Below are 21740 nucleotides of genomic sequence, written 5' to 3'. Positions count from 1 at the left end.
GCAAGTCAACTCTGTTTTAAACTGATCAGTAGCACCAACCATTCCTTTTAACTAAATGAAGACCTATCAAAGGCTCTGTTGTTTTAGAATTTGGGACTGAAGCAGCAATTAAACAGATAATTTTCTCATTCATCTTAACACCTTACTTCAGAATACAGAGCTTCTCCCTGAAGGTTGCATTACAAAATGGCCCAAATAATGGATGTTATTATTATTCGACTCAAATGTCAAACAGAATGAAGAGACTGATTTTTTTTGGAGGAATGGGGCACAGAAGAGAGGACACATTGCTTTATATTAGGCAGCTGAAAATCTAACACTGACAGTATTTTTCAGCCCTTGATATACCTATTATTAAATACTCAAAACAGTGGTAACAGACTCTGGTAGTCCAATATTAATGTGTAAACTGATGGTGACCCTGGATCTTTTAAGCCAGAAAATGACAGCAACAACAGAAACATTGACAGAGCTGTGTAGAAGCAAGCTCTTCTCTCTGTAGTTACCTGAGTTATTTGAGTTGCTGTATTTTGCTGAGTGTTCTTCCCCACTTTCATAGGCAGAGCGTTTTGACTTCTTTAAAAAAAGAGCAGAAGAAACAGAAGATGGGAATGAATAATCACTTTCCATGATAAGGATTGAACTGACACACAGATCTGAAACAGCCATCCACCGTATCACACAAGGTTTATCAATGCCCAACATCCCTCTCCCCACACACATGTGCTGCCATGATGACGACAGCAGCAAGGCTGTTCTGCGCTCAAATATCTCCAGGCAAGCAAGCAGGGCAACTCCAGTGCCCTCTGACCACAAGGGTAAGGCAGAAAAGTGACCCACGAAAAGGAAAAGAAACACAGACAGCGTGCAGCAGGAGCAGACTAAAAAAAAGGCTCCAGTACCCTCACCGGGCAGCAGGAAGCAGCACAGGCTGTCATCTGTGTATGAGGTGTTAACTAAGCCTGTTTTCATACAGCAACCTCAACGAGGTTAAACCAATATGCAAGTCAGCTACCATTGTAACTTCAGCTTCTTAGGAAGTGTATTGCTTAGCTCCAGAAGTGAAAACAATCAGGAAGTCTTACAGAAAAACACAGGACAGAATAGACCAGCGTACCTGTGGTTGTGCATGCTAAATGTTCAAAAAAAGATACCAGTCTTTTTCTGTGTGAGAAACCTATTTAAAGATTGCTTACTTTTCGTGCTAAGATCTTCCTTTTCTTTTTTTCTTCTTCAGAGCCATGATGAGATTGAGCTCTTGTCAGCCTTCTGTGCTGGTGAATCTTCAAAATGAAGGGAAAAAACAGAAAAAGACCATGTTAAGATCTTAAATGTTCTCAGACAAGGCATATGTTTGGGGTGCAAGAAAACACACTGTAGTCACTTTACATGTTTAGTTTTCTTTTTTCATTCTTAGTTTTTATCTTTACTGTTGTTGGTAGCCGATGAAGCCTCATACTGCAGTTAAAATGATCCTTTAACTTAGGAGCCACTACCTGTGAAGCTGCACCACTTAAAACAGTGAAATGCCATACAGTCAATAGCTGGTTCTACAACTCCTCATACTGCATTTTTGGGAAAGCAAATCTGTTGATGAAAGCCTTTATTACTCAAAATCACTTTGAGTGAGTAAAAACTCACTTTCCCCATGTAAAAATGATAAGAGGAAATGGAATGGCTGTAGGAAATACAGTAAAGAAATGCAGACGTTACCAATTTCTGTTCTTCCATTAATCGTTTTTCTATGCATTCCTTGGAGGTTTTCAATGCCTCTTTTAGCTTAGTAGGAATCTAATACAGAATGGGGGGAAAAAAAAAATCATAGCACAAAACACAATAAAGGAAAACATAACTTCACTGCTCAAAACTCACCATTCATCTGATCATGTTGCCCACCTAAAGCCCCAACTTCTGACACTATTCCCTTAGTGAAGGAGAAAAGAAGACTCTAGAAGCATGTTTTCCACTCCAAACCTAGCTACAGATCTAACAGCACGGACAAAGAAACACTGAATAATGGAAGGGGTACTCTAATGGCAGGGACAGCTAACGGTTTTGATACTCCGGTCACATCCCCAAACTGCCATGAGGCTGACAACAGAAGCCCTCCAGGAGAAGTGCTCTGGGGCAGCTCCCCAATGGGAGCAGTTGTGCCTCCCCAAAAGTCCCAGCACTGCAGCTGGCAACAATGTGCTGATGGTGTCACCCAGCAAAATCAGTTTCCACAGGTCTTAGCAATTCGTTTCCTCTCACTGCAAGGGACCCACATCACTTAGGAGCCTCCACCCAGACAGAGCGCCACCATCAGTCACACAAATTGGCTCCAGCACAGGAATTACACTTGAACACTTATGGGTCATGCTGTGCCCCCCTTCTAAGGGGTGATATAACGTTCTTGGGTACAATTCACCAAAGGAAGCCAAATACTGACGGCAATCACCGTAAAGCCAAGTAAAGCCAGCTCTCCTCTACCCTATTGGTCAAATAATGCACAGCTTACCCACAGCCTGGCACTTCCACAAACATCAGCAAATCAATGTTCAACTCTACCTTAAACTGTGGTTTCTCGGAGTTTGTTAGCAGGACGTCACTGAATAATCTGTGAGCGGACAAAAAAAAGGGAAAAAAGAAAAAAAAAGGAATATTAGTCCCAAGAAATAGGCAGAACCACAGCGAGAATACTACTGGTACTGTTCGCTTAATTCCCTCTTTCTCCTTTTCTTTCTCCGTCCTCATCCCTAGGCCACTGCTTGTTTTTTTTCCACAGGTTTTTATGTACTGCTTTTCATTTTCCAAGCATTGCCATAGAATTAGCAGCATCCAACCCTCAGAATGTAGCCACTGCTGATGGCAGAGTTAGCAAGACTGTGTGAAGTATTTTGAAAGCTGATAGAACAGGTACAATTATCAAAGGCAGAGAAGGGTTTCCCCAGAACAAGAATGCCTCTTCCTTAAAAGTATATGGATTCTTTAATGACAAAAGATTACCAGGGATTTACTTTAAATTTCACCTAAACAAAATCATTGCTGTTTTTAAGAAAACTCTCTTAGCGTAACTGTTGTTTTAGCATTAATAAGAACCATGTGAAAGATCAATGAGTGAACTTAACATATGAAAATATCTGCATTCTTGTCTGTACTCTGGCAAAGGCAACTAAAGCAAATATTCTAAGATTTTTGCTCTCCCCTCTATGGTATCACCAGCAACAGCATAAATGATTAATCCTTTTCCATCCAAAACAAAGACACTAGAGGGCAATGGTAGTCCGAAAATAAACTGGTTGGTCCATTTCAAGATACTCTGTTCTGGAGAACATACTAGAAAACTGTCCCAGAAAGAGATCTCAAGCCTGGCTCCGAGATAAAATTTCAGACACTTTTTGTGGCTGTTCACTATGGAAAATTATCACAGGCCTATACTAGAGAAAACAAATTCAAGTCTAGAATCAAGCTTGTAAGAATAGTATTCCATGAAAAATTCAGATATAAATCAAGTTTTAAAAGACTTTTAAAAAACCCATGAATGTTCACTCTTGTTTACAGGGCGTTTTTCTGACCCTTTCTGATTACATGTCCTTGCAAAATTAAGCAAACTCATGGTTTATACGGTTATAATAAATAATAAAGCTTAATAAATATTTAAATTACATTAATTGCATTGCACTTCTACATAGAACAGCTGTGAAAAGTATTGGTATGAAGCGAATGTAGTATAATATCCTACCTATCAGATGCAGCTGGGCATGGATTGTCTGTTCAACGTCTTTTAACACCTGTACATTCCTGTATTCACAGAGTTTTCTTATAGTATTTCTCCCCTGCTTACACTCTTCTCTCTACCTCCCACCTCCTTTAAGAGCAGAGGAAGGGAGGAGTAGAAGGGATTGAAGGCTGAGACAAGTCTGCAGTGTCTCTTCCCAACCAGGAAATATGAATCTTGGAGCATGCTTGAAAAGTTCTGCAATCTGTATACTGTGAGATCAGACCCAGATTTAGGTATTGGCAATCAGTCCTTTATAAGCTTGTGACTCTGGCACCTCGTATTAAGAAAAAGTAAAAGAACCTCCCACCAGGAACTGTGTTCCATACTCAGCATGCTGGTGACATGTCACAGCACAGTGACAGCAGACAATTTCCCTGGTAATATTGTCTCCTAATTGGAGGAAGGGCGGCGCTGCAGACAGGTATGATCTCGAGCTCAGTCATGCACTGACATTACTCCCTTTCTGCATCCTAGTCTTGCCCCATACCTGCCCCTACCACTTCACTGCATCACTGTGAGGACAGCCTGTAGGGAAATTTATTCTGTGTATGCTTCAGAAAATCCCTAAGCCAGCCCTGCAAGAAACCAGCCAGAACTTCTACACATTTCATACCCAGACCCAGTCTAAATGTCACTGCAGAGCAAAGCAAGAGATCTGTTTTGCTAGTCATAAGTAAACTGGTAGCAAAATCTACTGAAGTAGGTCTGAAAGGGACATGCAAAAAGACTCCTTATTCTAAATGCTTTAAAACAATCTGTACACGATCTTAATCGTGCTTGCACTACTTTAATAGCTGGATCAATTTAAACCATAGCACCATGCTAAATAAAATGCATTCATAACAGCTCCAACACACCAAGAGACAAAGAAATGTTAAATGAGCATCTATCATATTCACAAGGGATGGGTTCTGTAAAGCCTATCAATTTTAAAGCTTCATTTGGGATACACTATACATCCCTCAGAATGAGGAGCAAATCTTTCTAAAAAGGAAGAGGAGCAAAAAGGTTCTTCCTCCTAATATAATTAAAAACATTGCTGTGAGTATAAAACAAGTAAAACAAGACTTACGGCATCTGTAAGAGCCGTGAAACAGTTGGCATGCCATTCTTCATAGCTTCACAGGTCAGAATGGATTCCAACACAGATACTACCAAAGAAAGAATAAGAATGAACACATTTTTGCACGGCAGGATAGCAAATGATTTAGAATGAACGTCTGGCACTGCTGTGTGATGTTCCCCTAAGAATTGCATCAACTAAGCAGTGATGAAGCTCTGTGGCATGTGTTTTTTATTATAATGTTACTATTACACATACAAACTTTTCAAGAATGTTAGACATGAGGCGAGACAATCCAGACATCTAATTACATATTACACACTGCTTTATCACTCAGTTAAAAAAAAAAAAAAAGGTTTTATTTATATGCTAGATATATTTCAGGAAGAACACATTTTCTATTTTTACAAATTACTAACTCTTTCTGATCACAGGCTGCAAAGATCTTAGGCTGCTATTTCACAGCACTTCAGCTTAGATAAAAGGCAAGAGTACCCAGGAAGCTGAGACTGGCATTTTCTCGATTGTATACTAACCAACAAACACTGATGGTGCAGGAGGGAAGCTGTCTACTGGAATTGTATCTGGGGGTCTTCCGTATGTCATTTCATACAGTAAGTGTCCAAAGCAATGTACATCAATACCTTCTAAAGTCTGTGGAGGAACAAAAAAAATAAAAACACAACTTGCTAGAACTAATCAGTTTTTCACAACTGGTTTGAAAACATGCAATAACCCATTAAAGAAAAAGAGTGGTCTTGCATTTGAAGATAGAAAAGAGGAACCACTAAGACAGTTCCTAACAACAACCATTTCCCTGCATAACTTTAGCTCAAATGAAATCTTCACACCTCAAGCTAAAGAAGCTACTGCTGTCTTTCTGTACGTGATGATACAAATGGGATAGCAGTATAGTCATGTTGTGTAAAAAAGCGTAAAGTAGTAAACCCTTTTCATACACAGCAGTTTAGAGAGCCATACGTTGATACGAATCACAACCAAGCACATTTTCCTAGCTAAGTGAAACAGCAAAGAATGAGATTCATAATATGACCAGCTGTCACTTTACAGGGAGGTAGATAAAAAGAGAGCAAAAATGCATACCAAACAAACCTAGGAGAGTCTCTTTCACTCCTCCTTAAGTTTGTACAAGCTGTACATACATGCTAAGCTCCCAGACAGCATATTTCCGAGATTTTTGAATCATGTTTAAACAGAAATGGCTCCTCTTACTGGAAGAGGCTTAGAGCTTTGATGGCACTAACAGATTTGGACTAACCATGAACTTTTGATCGTTTCTTTGACAACACAGTAGAACTTGTTTAGCAAGGTCAGTAAGCAGCTGTCTTCATGATGCTGTACGGAATTTATTACAACGAGCACTTAAAGGCAGGGCAGGATGCTGGCTAAAAGACTGTATTGCTGCAACAGGGCAAATTTGTTTTCATATTTTTGTAGGAAGATAACATTTTGCTTTGCAAGCCTGCAGTTAAGAGACAACCTTCAAACAAATAAAAAACAGCTTTTAATAGCTGAATGTCTGCAAGCATCTAAACAATTTTCACAGTATCCACCAAAGACAAGGCTGATTACTACTCCCAGCTAAGACCAAGTAATAAGCTGCACTCATTGTACAGACATAGAAGTGAAAACGTGTGGGAGACAACATGCACATTCCTATGAAATACAAGACCAGGGTGGAAAGAGATTTTAAAACAACTGCAGTTTACCTCTATTTGTGCCAGCAGTGCTGTCACGAAAACACCCACGTGCGCTCCCCTTCTACCTGCTTACCTTTGGCCTCAGCCTCACTCCAGTGTGCTGCAACAAAACTTCTGTGCAGCCAGACAGTGATTTGGAGGAAGCAGGAAAGGGATTCGATGGAGAAAAGCTCAGATTAAAGAAAGGGGGTTGAGAGAGGTTTTTTTCATTCTAGTCAGTTCTCCACAAACAGAAGTTGAGGATAAAGGGATGCCTAAGAGTCAGCTGAATTAATTGTCTGAATCTTACATTAATTTTGCGAAACTGTGAAAAGTATGATCGATAAAATGATGGAAGTCCCAACAAGGAATTTTCTAGATCCAGTAACTTGCAGGTGTCCCCATCCAACATCACATTGGCAGAGTGAAGATGGCCGTAAGGAAATCCTTTCTCATGCAAGAATTTTAATACCTGAAAATAATCCAAGACAGGAGCACTGTCACGAGATGCTCTGATGATCTCAAGATCTTAAATGCTCCAGTACTAAAGCAGATACATAATACATGAGGCCCCTACTTGGAATGCTTGCTCAACTTGATCTTCTATCTACATCATCTTTGGCTGACTATTCATTTCCATTTCACTGGTAACATTTGTCACAAACCAAACATTTGATGCTGATCCTCAAAGCAGGCTTATAGACACCTCCCAGAGAGATCCAGAAACTACAATTCACAATTCTACTAGGTATTATAGTTTGAATAAAAATTTAAAAACCACATTAATGACAATGAATTTATGGCACATGTTCTGCCGGCTATGAACTACTTCTGTCCCTTTTCCTGCAAGGAAAAAACTACATTATTGCCTCTCTCCCACTTCAGCTCCACACGTACCAACTGCCTTTTGGGGTTTTTTTTGGTCAGAAATGGCCTCACACATACATATCTAAATTCAACTCCCAGCAGCTAATCTCAGTTTACATGTAGCTTTGAAGTCTGCTGCCGAAATAAAGCTTGTGTGCTCAAATTGTCTACTTTTTCTAGTTAAACCAGTTGGCCTCAAAAAAAAAAAAATCATAAAGGCTGGTAAATAAAGCAAAAAGAAAAAATACCTCTAATATTTGCCTTCCATATGTTTTTATTTGCTGAAGTTCAAGACCTTGAATTTTTTTAGGATTACAATACTTCTTCAGGAACGGGTCTTTTGGCTTTGCCTTTAAAAGAAACACACATATCAAGTATCACGCCCAGAAAAGCCAGTAATTGTCTTAAGTTTGATTAGCAATAGATGGTAAACAGTTTTATAAAAGACACACTACAGTCATTCCAGCAAACATTCTACCATTTGAGTTGGGGGTGGCAGGAGGGAGACATTACCTTATAAATAAGGTCCTTTAGTGTCCCTTTTTCACTGAATGGTCTAATAACCAGCACTGAAGATTCATTGGCAGTGGCAAAAGTGATTTTGTAAATATAGGGATGCTACCAAAAGAAGAAACTGTAGGTAAGTTTTAGAGGATAGCTTCTGTAGTGCATTTTTGCTCAATTCACAAGTAAGAAAAGATCTGCCTGAATTGTGTATTTAAAGTAATAAATTGGATTCTGTCAGTGACATTTGCTCAAGCTATTCAGTCTTAAACTGGACTAAATGCAAAGAAAACTTCACAAGGACATTGTTCAATTTCCACATAAATAGTAACAAAAAAAATCCACCATCTTTTTTTAACAAAACAGACTGGCAGTTAAGTCAAATGAAGAATACAGCCCCGTTAATACTTATACATGAGCAGCTTTACTGCAGGTTTAAATCACGCTAAGCTAATAAATTCATTCATGGTTTTATACAACTATGGCACATAAGGAAACTTGGCATTAATAGCTGTCATAACAGTTTTATGTCTTCAGAAATTATTGTAACGACTTCCTGCAACTTTGTGAAACCAAATGACACAACACAGTTGGAAATAAATTACACATGCAACACATACTTTAATTGAAATTGCAAGTTAGGAAAAGACCCCTTGTTCATGTCCTATTTTAATACATCAGTTTCAGTCTGGTTTGGGGGTTGAAAAGCCTAGTTTTCAGCCTCTTGTGTTGTGTGCATCTGCGGAGTTCCAAAACCACACAGAGGTTTACCAGTTTAAATACCATCCTTTTCAGCCAGTCTCTCACATGCTTAACATCCTTAAAGAGAAACTCCTTTTGGAGTCAAATGCCAGTTTTTCAGAGATGCCTATTGGATTTATAATGTGGCATTGCACAGGAGCTTAAATTGTACAGCCTCCGTTGTACCTCTACCAAGATATTCCTGTCTTAAGTTCAAAGAACTGAAAAAGTAACGACACTTGTTGCACCACTTTATCCACTGCTGCCTGAGAATATCCCCAGCACATGGGTTAGCAATTACACCTAGACAGCACTATCCTAACAGCCTAAGTGTTGAGGAGCTGAAATAAAAGCTCGTGATCTCACACTACTGCGCAAGAAGAAAAAACTAAAATTAACCACCACTCTGAATCTCCTGTCATAATCCTGGATTATTATTTGTGCTGAGAACATGTTACCTCACATTGTGTGGGAAATGCAATTAAAAGGTTCACACCTCTTTAAATGAAAGCAACTCTAAAATTACAAACTATGGCTCCTAGGCTACATGTGCTTTTGCAAGATCCATCCTTGACAAGTACTTTTGTGCTGGCACAATTTAAAAGTCTTCAAGTAATACTCACGGAACAGGAAGAAAGAAGTTTCACAGCATACTGTAAGTCTTTGTCAGACAAGTATTTATCAGGGCCAAGATCAGCCTGGAAATAAATAGAAAAAGAATGGCATCATAATAGATGTTGCATTCCATAAAGAAAAGGTGATCTATATTCTGCTCCCACAAATTAAGACAGCTGCTTGAAGGTGTATTTTGAAGAGCAAGCAAGGAAATTACACATACAGAATGAAACTTGAAGAGGCTGAATAAGGCCATGGTTTCATAATACAAAGTGTCTGACAGTAAGTAAGTATTATTGCCTCCTTCCTCCCCTGTATCTGACGTGCATTACTACCACTGAATGAACTCTGCCAACCCCAAACTTGGGGACTGTGTGCATTGTGAACTGATAAGGCTTAAATCCCCACCTTCTTCCTCTCCAGCAGAAAAAAACTTCCCCCCCTACTGCAGGCTTTAGTGATATCCGCTCTCCAGTGAAGTCTCACAAACAGCTATGCTGATATAATTAAGAGGGCAGCACATTTCAGTACAGGAACACAAGCGTTTAGTAACAACAAACTATTTGGTGACTATACACGTCTACCTCAAAGGAGCAATTCATGCCTCTCTCACCTATTATTTTGTCAGTAAAACTAAAAATCCAAGTAAGGAAACCCACCACTTTAAAAAGGATCACCTTGTTATTTTCAGTGAGCAAATTCATACTATGGTCATCAACAGCTACATCATTACAACTAAAGAAAGAGGTGCAGGAATGGGAACGAATGACCACTCACGGACACTTGCAAACTGGATTTGCCACCAGAGGAAAAGAAACATAAGAAGCTCCCACACCACACATCCACCTAAGGGCTTTCAAGGCTCTTTCAAAGCCTGAGCTCTTAAGTCTGCCTCTCTGTCACTCATGCATGGTAGCCAATATAAATGAAATAAGCCAGGTTCCTTAAGAAAGACTTGAGCATGAGATGAAAGTATATATACCCAGCTTAACATTAGCCGTTCCTTTGGTTGATTCTTAATCTTCATTAAGAAATATTTCTTACGTATTCGCCAACCTACAAAAGAAGAGTCATCAACAGCTTTAATTAAAACACTACTAAATCACATGGCTTACAGGCAGGACAAGGTCTGTAAGCAAAGATAGTATTGTAATCTTAGGACAACTCGTATAGTTGGGAAAAAAAAAAAATCAGACAAGTCTTCATGCATACATGCTCTTCTTACCTATATCTTTTAATGGTTCTACCACTTCCCACTTTGGCTCTGATCGGAAGAACATTGAAACATGCTGTAAGGCAATTTCTGGAAAGAAAAAAAAATTTTTTTAAGAGACTATTTAAGATGATTATCCACATGTTAGGTAAGATTCAATGCCAGAAGGAAGCCTGCAGGAATTCAGACTGAAAGTCAGCAAAATCATTTTAAAAGGAAATCAGATAAAACCACAGTTAAAGGGCATTTGCATTTTTAACCTGAGAACTCAAATCCAGAGAAAACAGAGAAAGCACTGCCTTCAAAAAACTTAGCTTACTGAGTTTGCATTCTTATCTGTGTTAGATCTGCATTTCCAAGTCCAAATCCAATGCTCACAGCCAAGATTTCCCACACTACATTAGATCACAAAATGTTTCTACCATGCCTGTAAAAGTGCTTTTACATCTCTTTAATGTGCATCTACATTGCCATTACTACATGTAAACTAATCAGTTCTGTTTCACTGTGTGTTAGTCTGTCCTTTTCTGTGCAGGCAAAGGTATTTTTCTAGCTATCATGATCTAACACACATTTTTTTGGGGGGCGCTGAGGAGGTCACCCTTCTGGTTATGGAATTCTCCCACAGCTGGGAACACAACTGGTTTATTCATGAAGCAATATGAGGGGAAATCTCAGTGAGAAGTGGTGACAGCAGGGGGAGAAAGAGAATCATGCCAACAAGGAGTTTTCTCTAACATGGCTTATCTTGGCATAGAAACACAGCAAAAAGGTAAGGATGCACTGATCTTTCTGCACTGTATCTTCTCTCTCCAAAAACAGGCTAGGAAAAAGAGAGAGAACAGAACAGCTCACTGCTCCAGTATTTATGAGATGACAAACTGATGATGTCTCCGAAGACCATAGGCAATTATTTGATTGCTACTAACTTCCCAGCAACTTGCTGAGAAAACAATCTTGATGAAAGCACCCAAAATTAACACAGAAGTCACAGTGTCTCCTTGAGGATTTAAATTGCCTCCTCAGCATTAGCCAGACAAACTGCATCCTTGAAGAGTTACTAATAATTTACAAGTCCTCCACAGCTTATCATAAACATCCAGGAAATGTTCTTTGCACTTTGAAGCTGAAGACACAAGAATGTTACATAAAGGGAGAGCAAAAAGACAAGCGAGAAGGAAGCAGTAAGTTCCTGCTTCAGTAGGCTCTGCTTTTATGAAAACAAGCTTTGCATTTTGCAAGGAGTCAGTCTGCCCATGAACTAAATCTGCGGAGTGGGTTTCATCACTAAGAGGAAGGGTTTTTTCAGTCTATAAGACAAATATTTAACAATTTCCAATGGCTGAAGCCAAAGTCAGACAAATTCAAAGAAGAAGCATTTAATAATGAAGAGAACTGATCACTGGGATGTCATTTTAAGGGATGCAGTGATTTTCCAGTATTTGGGGGGAGAGGGTGTGTGATTTATTCAAGCCTTGAAAAAGTACTCAACCTAGCTCAAACAATTAGTTCCAGGAAGTCTCACAACCCAAAGTGATAGTGGGAGCTAGACATGATGACCACAATTGTTCCTGTTGATTTGAAAAACCTCAGAACCATGACGAATGCAAGATTCGGTGTTCAGAAGACCGTCTGTTTTAACAGAGCACAGAGCTGACAAACTTAACTCCACCTTACACTCTGGTAGACAAATAATTTCCAAACACCAGCCCTCCCCATTTATCACAAACCATGAAAAAGTAGATGTCACTCTCACCAACCCCCCTCCCCCAAGTTCTGCTTATATAGATCTTGACCCTCATCACTCCTCTGTAAAATAATTCAAATATTTAGATTTGACAATCGCAGCATGATTCATGCACAGAGCTGGAGAAACATTATCATAAATGAGCACGTGCACAGTATGATAATTTTGAAGGTTGTTCTCCCCTCTGCCCCCCATGCTTTGGTGTAAATCCTTGCCAGCATTAACGGAAGATACACACACATGCTAAAGTGAAACTGTAATGCAGTTTTGCAATTCCTCACTTACCAGTGTAGTTTACAGAATAGCTGTTTGGGTCCAAGAATTTTTTTACCAGTTCACAGTTAGACAGTATGTGATGGGTAGTAATTACATCGAGATAGGCCTGGAGTCCCTTCTGTCTTTCAGCTATGAATTCACGCTCCATATTTCCAATCAATTTTTTTGGAGGAAGAGGTAGACTTAGAGTTGAGATCTTAAAAAGAGAGGAAAAATTACTAGCCTTGCTCTCAAAATGCCTCAGGGATATAAAATAGCAACCCAGAAAGTAAAAGACTCTCATCAGCCAGCTAACTACTGGATAACTTTTTGTACTGTGTATATACAAGCTTTTATGTTTTTTCTAAGTACTGTTATCAGGGTGAGCTAGTCAGATGACAGCTCACATCCCACTGTGATGGGATTAGTAAGTGGAACGACACTGAAAATGCGAGGAGAGAAATTTTTGCTAGCGAGTCATGCATTTAAGATCATTACACAAAACTTTCAGATACTACATGGCTACAATTTTCAGCCAAATCCTTTCTATGACATACCTCTGCCACAGCACAAAAACAATTCACACCTTACCATTTTCTCCGGATAAGATTTACGCTTTCTTATTTCATGAAGTACAGATTAGTAACTTTAAATTACCTATAAAGGCAGTAGAGGCAAAGGAAAGTCCTTACTGTCAGTATTTTAAATCTGTAATTTCAAATATGGTGGAACTTTTCCATTTTCTCTTCTGAATTTGTTGCTCTACAGTTTTTAAACAGCTATACATCTTTCAACCCAGAAATAGCTGCAATCTATCAGTGGATGTGCAGTAGTTGTTTTATGTTGACATAAGTGATCCAAAACTTCAGATAAATACTTCGAAATAGGACAATGAAAAAATGTACAGAATTCAAAGCCTTACGTAAGTCAGATCAAAGAGATCATCTTTAGAAAACAAAACTAGGTTGCACGCAGTGTTTACATTTAATTATGTCATGTGAATTGCCAGAATAATTTTTTCATGTTGTTAACACATTGTTGTCCTGCAGATGAAAGCACCTGCCTTGGGTATGCTGAATCTCCATGGGAGTTTTCTTTAAGAAATGTGTACTGCAGAAATCAGTTACACCAGATGCAGTAACCTCATTTCTAAAGCAAAAATATATCCAGGAATAAAACCAAAAGCAACAGTATACCACTTAAAACTAATTTGGTGAATTACTGGCTGTAACACCAGAGGCATACAAACTTTTCATTTGGCAGACCACTCTTACTTCAATTCAAAAACAAGTTTCTAAACAAAAACTAAATCCATTTCTGGTATTACTCACTTGAAAAGCATGTCAAATCATAATCACCTTTACCTTCTTGACCTGACAGCTAGCTACCATCAGAGAGAAAAGGACTGTAGTTCAGATGTTTTCAAACCACTATTATTTGTTTTAAAAATTATTTCAACCAACCACACATCTGCTCTTTTTCAGCAGAAAGTAACATTCACCCCCAAGTTTTTGTAGCTATCTGCCAAAACACACAGCACAGTGAGAACTTCTTCTGTCTACCACAGAAGAACACCTCACTGAGGTCCTGACCTTGCCAAGACCTCGCGTGCTTTCAAACGCGAGCAGTACTTCTCAGTGGCCCCAGCTCAGCACTGGAGCCAGGATGGGCTTCGCCACAGAACAACCTGGGAATTAACATTCTTATCTTCAAACCACAGCCCGCTCAAGAATGTCTGTTCAAAAGCTGCAACAAAATGCTTCACAAAAGCCAGATATCTTGCTGCAAATACTGTACCAGTAGTTCACTTAACAAAACAGAAGAGCAGCCAATGATCTCTACACATCTCTGTCAAATAAGCGAAGAGGAAGAAATACAGTATGGTCTGGAAGGAGCTTTTCAATCCAGTACACAGCTGAGAGTTCAGAGAATCTGGCTTGAAACTTTCTGATGCAGATCAGTCACAGGTATACACCTCTCATTTCCACGGTGTTTGGTAGGACTGCACCCCCTAGCCTAGGCAGTTTGGAAATTCTCAGTCCTTACTATTATTGCATAGGTAGCACCAGATTAATAGCAGAAAAGTTGCATTCCAACTCAACTGCAGCTGTGTGTTCAAACACAACCACCCAAACCTACAGAAAGGTCAAGTATGCCACAAGAACTGGAAGAACTTGGGGCTTTACACCCAAAAGAAGCTCCAGCAGTTTTTCCAGCAACATTTTAGTTTTGAAGGAAGGAGATTGGGTTTTGGTATTTTCTTATTGCTCATTGCTTTATACTGTTGTTTGGGGGATTGTTTTGTTTTGCTTGGAGTTGTGTTTGTTTGTTTGTTTACTCTAATTTCAATATACACAAAATGAGAGTTTAACGAGTTTAAAAACAAGTCATGGGACCTGAATATTGTGATGAAATACTGTTGCTTAGAGTTCTGGATGGAAAGAACTGAGGAGTGTTGCAATGTCTTAATGGATCAGAAAACTTCAGTCCAGCATCACAAAGAGCAATTTATAAAAAACTCCAAAACTGTGGGAGAAGAAAGCAATTTTAACATGCTTCTCACCAGCTACTGTCTGCTGTCTCTCAAGCCCTGGCATAGAGAACTAGGCTGGAGGAGCAGTGGTGTTTGTCAAAAGCAGAGTTGTGCATCTTTGATAAAGGCTTAAAACTCTCTTCCTGCCCTGCTGCTGGGCACATAATGAACAACTACACCCCTTAGGGCGGCTCTCTGTACTAGCCAGAAAAGGCTATCTCCAAGCAGAGAGACATCTTTGCCTTTCCAGACTGTGGAAAGCAGAAACAGTTTGAACATCAAGGGGTGAGCTGTAGTTTTCATTGAAGGAGACCACGTGCTAATGAACACGGCCTGTTAATTTAGCCGCCCTCTGCATACCCTCCTATCCAAGTTAGAGGTATGTCTTGATGATTCTGTTTGATCTTTTCTAGCCATCCAAGCAGCTGACATTTTTGTCCCAGATCTTCATATCTTACAGCTGCAAAATCTCTCTCTCGTTTCAAATTCCTCCTTGTCCCACTCTGCAAGTTGCTGTCAAATAATTTCCTGAACGCTCCACTTTTATCATTCACCTCTGTCTCGGATACAAAGGCCTCTTCTTTCTGAACTACATCATACATAACCTGTTTACCTTCACTTTCTAGACTTTCCACCTAGGCCTAACCTTTCAGTACCTGCCATTTCTAAATTTTAAGACTTAAAGGTCCACTGCCTTTTCTACTAAAGCTGCCTCATTTGAAAGTTAAATGAGAAGGCAACAAAGCTTTTACATGCCTTAACACATTCTATTCCCCAGGGTTAAGAGGAGCTTGTTACAGATGGCTGCAAAAGTGAACTCTTCCTTCTTTTTAAAACTTTCTCAAAATTCTCTCTCTGTGATCGCTATCAAAACTTGACCATGGTTAAGACTACAATGACCACTATGTACTGTGATGGACTAGTATCATCTCATTTCCTTGTGTTCCCATGGGTGCTTATCTAATCTTAAATCTTGGATTTCTTTGGAGGCAGGAGACGTCTTTGTATTGCATTTATTCAGCACATCGTAACAAGAGGTTTCTAGGCCATGATAAAAGTTCCTACGTGCTGCTGCACATTCAATAAAATAATTACACAACGCAACCATGTTGCATCTATTGAATTATGACTAATTTGCTCCCCACCCACCTTCCAGCATAGGAATCAGTTAAGAGCAGACTATCAGAGTGCACAATTCAACATCCTTACATGTTTTTGCTCACTGAGGTTCATCAAGCAGATCGCTGATTTGATGAGTGGCAGGGGGAGAGAAAGGAAGTGGAAGCAGTACTATAGAATCATAGAATAGTTTGGGTTGGAAGGGACCTCTAAAGGTCACGTAGTCCAACCCCCCCTGCCGTGGGCAGGGACATCTTCAACTAGATCAAGTTGCTCAGAGCCCCGTCCAACCTGACCTTGAATGTTTCCAGGGATGGGGCATCCACCACCTCTCTGGGCAACCTGTGCCAGTGTTTCACCACCCTCAGCATAAAAAATTTCTTCCTTATGTCTAGTCTAAATCTACCCCCCTTTAGTTTAAAGCCGTTCCCCCTTGTCCTGTCGCAACAGGCCCTGCTAAAAAGTTTGCCGCCAAAGCTTTTGCGCTTTAAGCTCTTGAATTCACACAACATTTAACGGGGAAAAAAGTTTCAAAGTCACAAAAATCTATCCTCAAATCGCAGCAGCATTCACTTTTTACCTTGCTTGCATAGTACTATGGAAATCTCGAGTAACAAGTTTCACTCCTGTAGATGCTAGTCACTGCTGCTTCCCCCCTTTTCCCAAACACACTCATATACCCTGCTTTTTCCCACACAAACTAAAAGGAAATAGTTGTCCTAAAAAGCAAAAGAAAACACACAGGAAGTCCAGTGTTTAACTAGGGAACACTTTCCAGTGACACAGAAAACCATCACATGATAAGCAGCATCTGGTAGTGCTTTTAGACGAATATAAATAATGAGACACATAGCACTTCAGTGCTGAATTTATAAGGTTGGCATGTGCCTTGGCTTTCTTCGAATTAAAGGAGGAACAAATAATAACACATAAAACCGGAACAAGTCACAGTGCTGAAGGGAAAGATTCAGTATCTGCCAATTTCCTCCATTTCTACGTAAACTGGTCCTCTTGATGCTAAAATTAAAATTTTACAAGAGAAAAACATAAGTGAAAAAAGTATACATTCAAGTTACAGTTGAAGTCACAGTTTCTCTTTACAGCTATGTGAATTTGTATTTTTTCTTCACTGTAATATATAAAATATCACAAGCCATTTTAAATATAGCCATCTAAATGACATTTTATATTTATATATCAAGGGTGAAAGTTACCTGCAAGCTATTATTAAGCAAGTCAAAGTCGCTGTATCGCCTCACAATCTGCAAAACATAAAGACAAAGTTCAGGAAACATATTACTTCTCCCATTAGTATTTTACTCTTCAAAATCCTATCAGAGAAAAGTAATTCCCATTTAAAATCATCACCTTCTTTTAACCATTTTTGTACAAATGCGTAACTGCTGGATTTATGTCACATTGCCAGAGAGCAAAGAAGAGTTTTTAATCACATCTCGACCAGAACGAAAATGCATTTCTAAACATTATCTTAAAACAGCTTAAAAAAAAAATATTTGTGAGCAAAGTCTGCACACAAAGCATTTTTGCCATATTTGATGCAACAACTTTTCATAGTCATCTTCATTACTACTTCCAGGTTTCATTGGTCATTTACCAGCAAGGCTGTGATTTTAGCACTAAGGAAGGCAAACTGGCATTTGAGATTTAAAAATTATGGTCGTACCAACATGCAGTAGTAACACATGACAGGCGTTTTTCCTGGAATATTCACAACAGCAGCAGACAACATGCCTTCTGTAGCTGGCAGCAATACTGTTTTTCTCTTACTTTTTGACCAAAAGTATTCAAGCACTTCATGTTCTCAATTCCAAACCAACATTTCCCTCTCCAGCTCAAATTTAAAAAGCTAGGAAGAGACAATTTTCAAATTCTTCCTAAAAAGGTATCCTGGTTACATGAACCACAGTTTAATAAATTACCTGCCAACTGTTTTCTGCTGAAACTCCTCTCTGAACACGGATTATGTATTCCTAATAAAAGGAAAAAGTTATTAAAAATGAGAACTCACGAGCTGAAGAAAGTTATTAGGTACTTCTCCAAACCTGACCACTATCCAATTAGGAAACATTCAGAAACAGAAAATTCAGATCCAGATTTTAAGTGCCTAGGTGAAGGTCTGAGCTGGGTTTGCTCAAACCCATCACTAGCAGCTGTCTCTGCTTCACAGAGTAGAAGACAAAGAGAGGTCCAAGAGCTTGCAGACCTGTGAAGCACTTCAACAGTTTCATTTAGTTAAGGAAAAAGATAGTAAGAGCATACTCACCACACATCTCTACTGACAACAGCTGAAGAAACCTCTCCTCACCTCACCTCCAATATCTAACAAGTAGCCCTCAGGAATTACTGCTGCCATCATAACAGAATAAAATGCCAGTAAATACCTACAGCTGCCCAACCTCTAATTATTTTTGTACAAGAAAGGTTACCACAAAAGCTTTGGGGTGTGCTTGAGTAACTAGAACATATCGGTTTCTCATGATGATAATTCTTAATTTATAATGCATGCTTAATTATTTATATATTAACTAGGCAGATATATCTAAATCTCAGTGAACCACTTTTAAATTTTAAGAATTAATAATTCTCCTACCACAATTACATTCATAAAGCACAATTCTTTTCAGTCTCTTCATTTCAAGCTCCACTGTACCTTTTGTAGACTAATACCTGGTCAATACAGCAATATCATTATTTGAGATTTATCTAATTATCTCAGGAATAGATACCAAGTATTTTGTACACGTACTCAGACATACTTCAAGGAAGCCATGATTTTCTTTACCCCTACTCTAAGTTCAAAAACAGCTCTAAAAACACTTTTGACATTTCAAAGATCATAAACGAGGCAAGTCCTTTTCCTAGAAAGCCTATAATCTCCATTTTAGATACTGTTTAATTAGCAAGGAAATAAAATTAATCTGGACTAAGTGTAGTAACAGATACCTCCTTTACCATTTGCATACACAAAGCTCTATAAATGCAGCTCTTTTTGAAGTCTTATTACACAGATAATCCCATGGCCACATAATTTACATTGAAAAACACGGAAATGGAGAGCCAGAAAGTAAAGTGCTGCCTGAGAAAATGCAAGTCTCAACACTGAAGAGAGCTGGAGAGTACCCAGAGTCAGAAGAGGGGGAAGAAGCCACATGGGTACCTATGGGCGGCAGGACCCGCCACCAGTGCTCAAAGTACCACTAAATCCTCACTTAGGCTTCCCCACTGAACACGCTCAGTCGCACTGCACACCTGCAGCTACAAAACTCAAAGTGAGAACTAGAAATTCTAAAACAAATACAAATTCAAGCCATGGCTCACAGCATTTCTAAGCTAGAACATGCAAAAAGCTCTTTGCATTTGTGCCAAGCGACGCCTGAGTACCCACCCAGTTATTGCCTGCAGTGCAGCAAGCATCACATGATAAATCATTTGTTATTCAGCTCAGATGACTTCATTCACCCTGGTACAAACTTTGAAATGTATTTTATGTAAAGTGCTGAATAATTTTTCGATTTCAAATGCCACCTAATTTTGCTGAACTGCTTACATCAATAGGAGTCTTACACAAACAAAAAGGACAGATCAGAGCATTATGCACAATTTTTTCAGATATTAAAATTAATGCTGCATTCCAAATTACCATGAATAGACAATAATGAAATGACAACAAATAAACAAAGGCATTTCAGCACCTTGACTTTATATACCAAATCTGTCCATTCTGTAACAATAACTCTACCTGGCATGTACCTGCATACCAACTAGATAATTCAATTAATTGAGTGTTTGATCCATGAAGTATTATAAATTCAGCTTCACAGTTAAAAATCCACTACAGGCTTTTATTAGCAACTCCTTTCAGGTACTGTGAAGCGTCTTCTGGTTTTGGAAGTTGCCTTCAAAACCACACAGAACTAATTCTCCTCTTTCAAATGAAATTAAATTAAAAGCGTGTACACTGAAGAACATAGACAGACTACTGGATGCAAACAAAGTGGAGCACATCGGAGAATCCCTGCGTAGAATTAAATTCCCATTTAACATTTACCACCATGAAAATTAAGTAGTGTAAATCAAGAATTATGACTATTCCAGACAAGAGGCAAAGGCAACACTTACCAGATGGTATTACCTTGTGTGTTCAACCTTAACTAATCCAGAATTCATTTACTGAAGTTTACTTCCAAAGCACAATGCTGCTAAGGCAAAAATGCTATTCCATTTTCTAAAATTCACTTAAAATATCCTTCATCATCAACAGCTGTCAAATATCTGTAGCAATTTTGAACCATCTAGACTTGAGAACAAATTCAAGACTAGTAAGCATGAAAACCAAAGTGATTTAAAACACTTCATGTCCTAGCAGCTTAGTTGGAAATGACAGAAATCAAATGTCATAAACCAAAACACATAACTATTATACTGGAATTAAAGTGTCTCTTTTCAGAAAGTCAGCCTGACATGCTCTCTCCATATTCTCTTCTCTTACCCATTTGAAATTATAATTAAGGTATTTTCCTGCAAAACAAGAAGCCCAAATCCTCATAAATAGTAACAAAAATCCACAGAGCTGATTGCAATTCAACCAGTGTAATTATGTTTGGAAACTGTGTGACAAACCTATTAAAGGGACACCTGGAAACCCAGATTCACCACTAACGTGGCTTTTCCTGTTTTGTGATCCTTGCTGCATTTTGGGAAGTAGGAAGAGGCTACTTCACACACAGCCAAAAAATTACAGCAACTGCTTATTCAGCAAGTCTCAAAGGAACGTTGGCTGTTTCTCTGAAAAACCACGTCAGTGATGATTCACCATGTTCAGTCATTCATCTTTTCTAGGATTTTGAAAAAAGCAGAGTTATTGCTCAATCCCTCGTAGCACTTACTCTTTACCCAGCGATTAACCTTTTCTATTGTACCCCAGGAAAACACTCTCAGGCAGGCAGAACACACAATTCATTAGACAACCGTCAAAGCATCTTACTGCATACAACCACGCTGATCAATACGACAGTCGTCTCTTCTGGAGAGCCTAGTGATAAACAACTCAGTGCTCAGAGCTCATTCTCACAGTAAGATTATATTACAAAACTAGATTTGGGCCACAACTATTTTTTCCACGCAGACTCAAGCGTTTTCCCATCCATTTCTGCTTTGGCACCCTAAAGCACTAACCTAGCCCCTCTTTACCTCACGGGTTCACAACCCGAAACAAGAGAGCATTGCTCTCCAGACACGGTCGTTAGTTCTGTCTGTATGGAAAAGGTAAGTCCCCACCACGCTCTCTCCATCAGCGCTGACCGTAACGAAGAATTGGCCACCTCAGCACTACCTTGTCAATAAAACTAATGAAAAAGCCTAGATGGTCTTCTGGGTTTTTTTCCTAAAGTTGATAACGAGATTGAAAGTCAAAGAACAGCTGTAGTAGAAAAGCCATGCTAAGAAATACAACATCATTCCCAGCATCTGCCATGGCTACACGTAACAGCAGACTACAGTATGCCGAGTTTCAGTGAGAAGTTGATACTTCCTATTGCCTCCGCACGGCAACAAGCTTGTCTTGGGATTATAATTAGCACCACTGATATATGCTTCCCAT

At 39.1% G+C, this 21740-nt stretch overlaps 1 protein-coding gene across 7 annotated transcripts in view; it reads right to left on the bottom strand.

The window, feature by feature from the left end:
- PXK (PX domain containing serine/threonine kinase like) overlaps positions 1 to 21740 on the bottom strand; it is a 37277-nt gene that overhangs the window by 8455 nt on the left and 7082 nt on the right. For 6 of the 7 annotated variants that reach the window (XM_076346510.1, XM_076346511.1, XM_076346512.1 and 3 more), the window contains exons 2-16: positions 18061 to 18111; positions 17335 to 17382; positions 12499 to 12685; positions 10479 to 10556; positions 10236 to 10309; positions 9262 to 9336; positions 7907 to 8011; positions 7642 to 7743; positions 6837 to 6998; positions 5363 to 5480; positions 4836 to 4914; positions 2551 to 2599; positions 1714 to 1791; positions 1197 to 1283; positions 507 to 576 (exon numbers count right to left, since the gene is read on the bottom strand). In XM_076346510.1, the coding sequence (XP_076202625.1) occupies positions 507 to 576; positions 1197 to 1283; positions 1714 to 1791; positions 2551 to 2599; positions 4836 to 4914; positions 5363 to 5480; positions 6837 to 6998; positions 7642 to 7743; positions 7907 to 8011; positions 9262 to 9336; positions 10236 to 10309; positions 10479 to 10556; positions 12499 to 12685; positions 17335 to 17382; positions 18061 to 18111 (1363 nt within the window). The remainder of the gene's footprint in view (positions 1 to 506; positions 577 to 1196; positions 1284 to 1713; positions 1792 to 2550; positions 2600 to 4835; positions 4915 to 5362; positions 5481 to 6836; positions 6999 to 7641; positions 7744 to 7906; positions 8012 to 9261; positions 9337 to 10235; positions 10310 to 10478; positions 10557 to 12498; positions 12686 to 17334; positions 17383 to 18060; positions 18112 to 21740) is intronic. The other variant, XM_076346513.1, reaches the window with a different exon arrangement.

Source organism: Aptenodytes patagonicus, chromosome 8, assembly GCF_965638725.1.
Source record: "Aptenodytes patagonicus chromosome 8, bAptPat1.pri.cur, whole genome shotgun sequence".
NCBI lineage: Eukaryota > Metazoa > Chordata > Aves > Sphenisciformes > Spheniscidae > Aptenodytes > Aptenodytes patagonicus.
The sequence above is the reverse complement of the archived record's forward strand: the minus strand, read 5'-3'. Positions and strand labels throughout refer to the sequence as shown.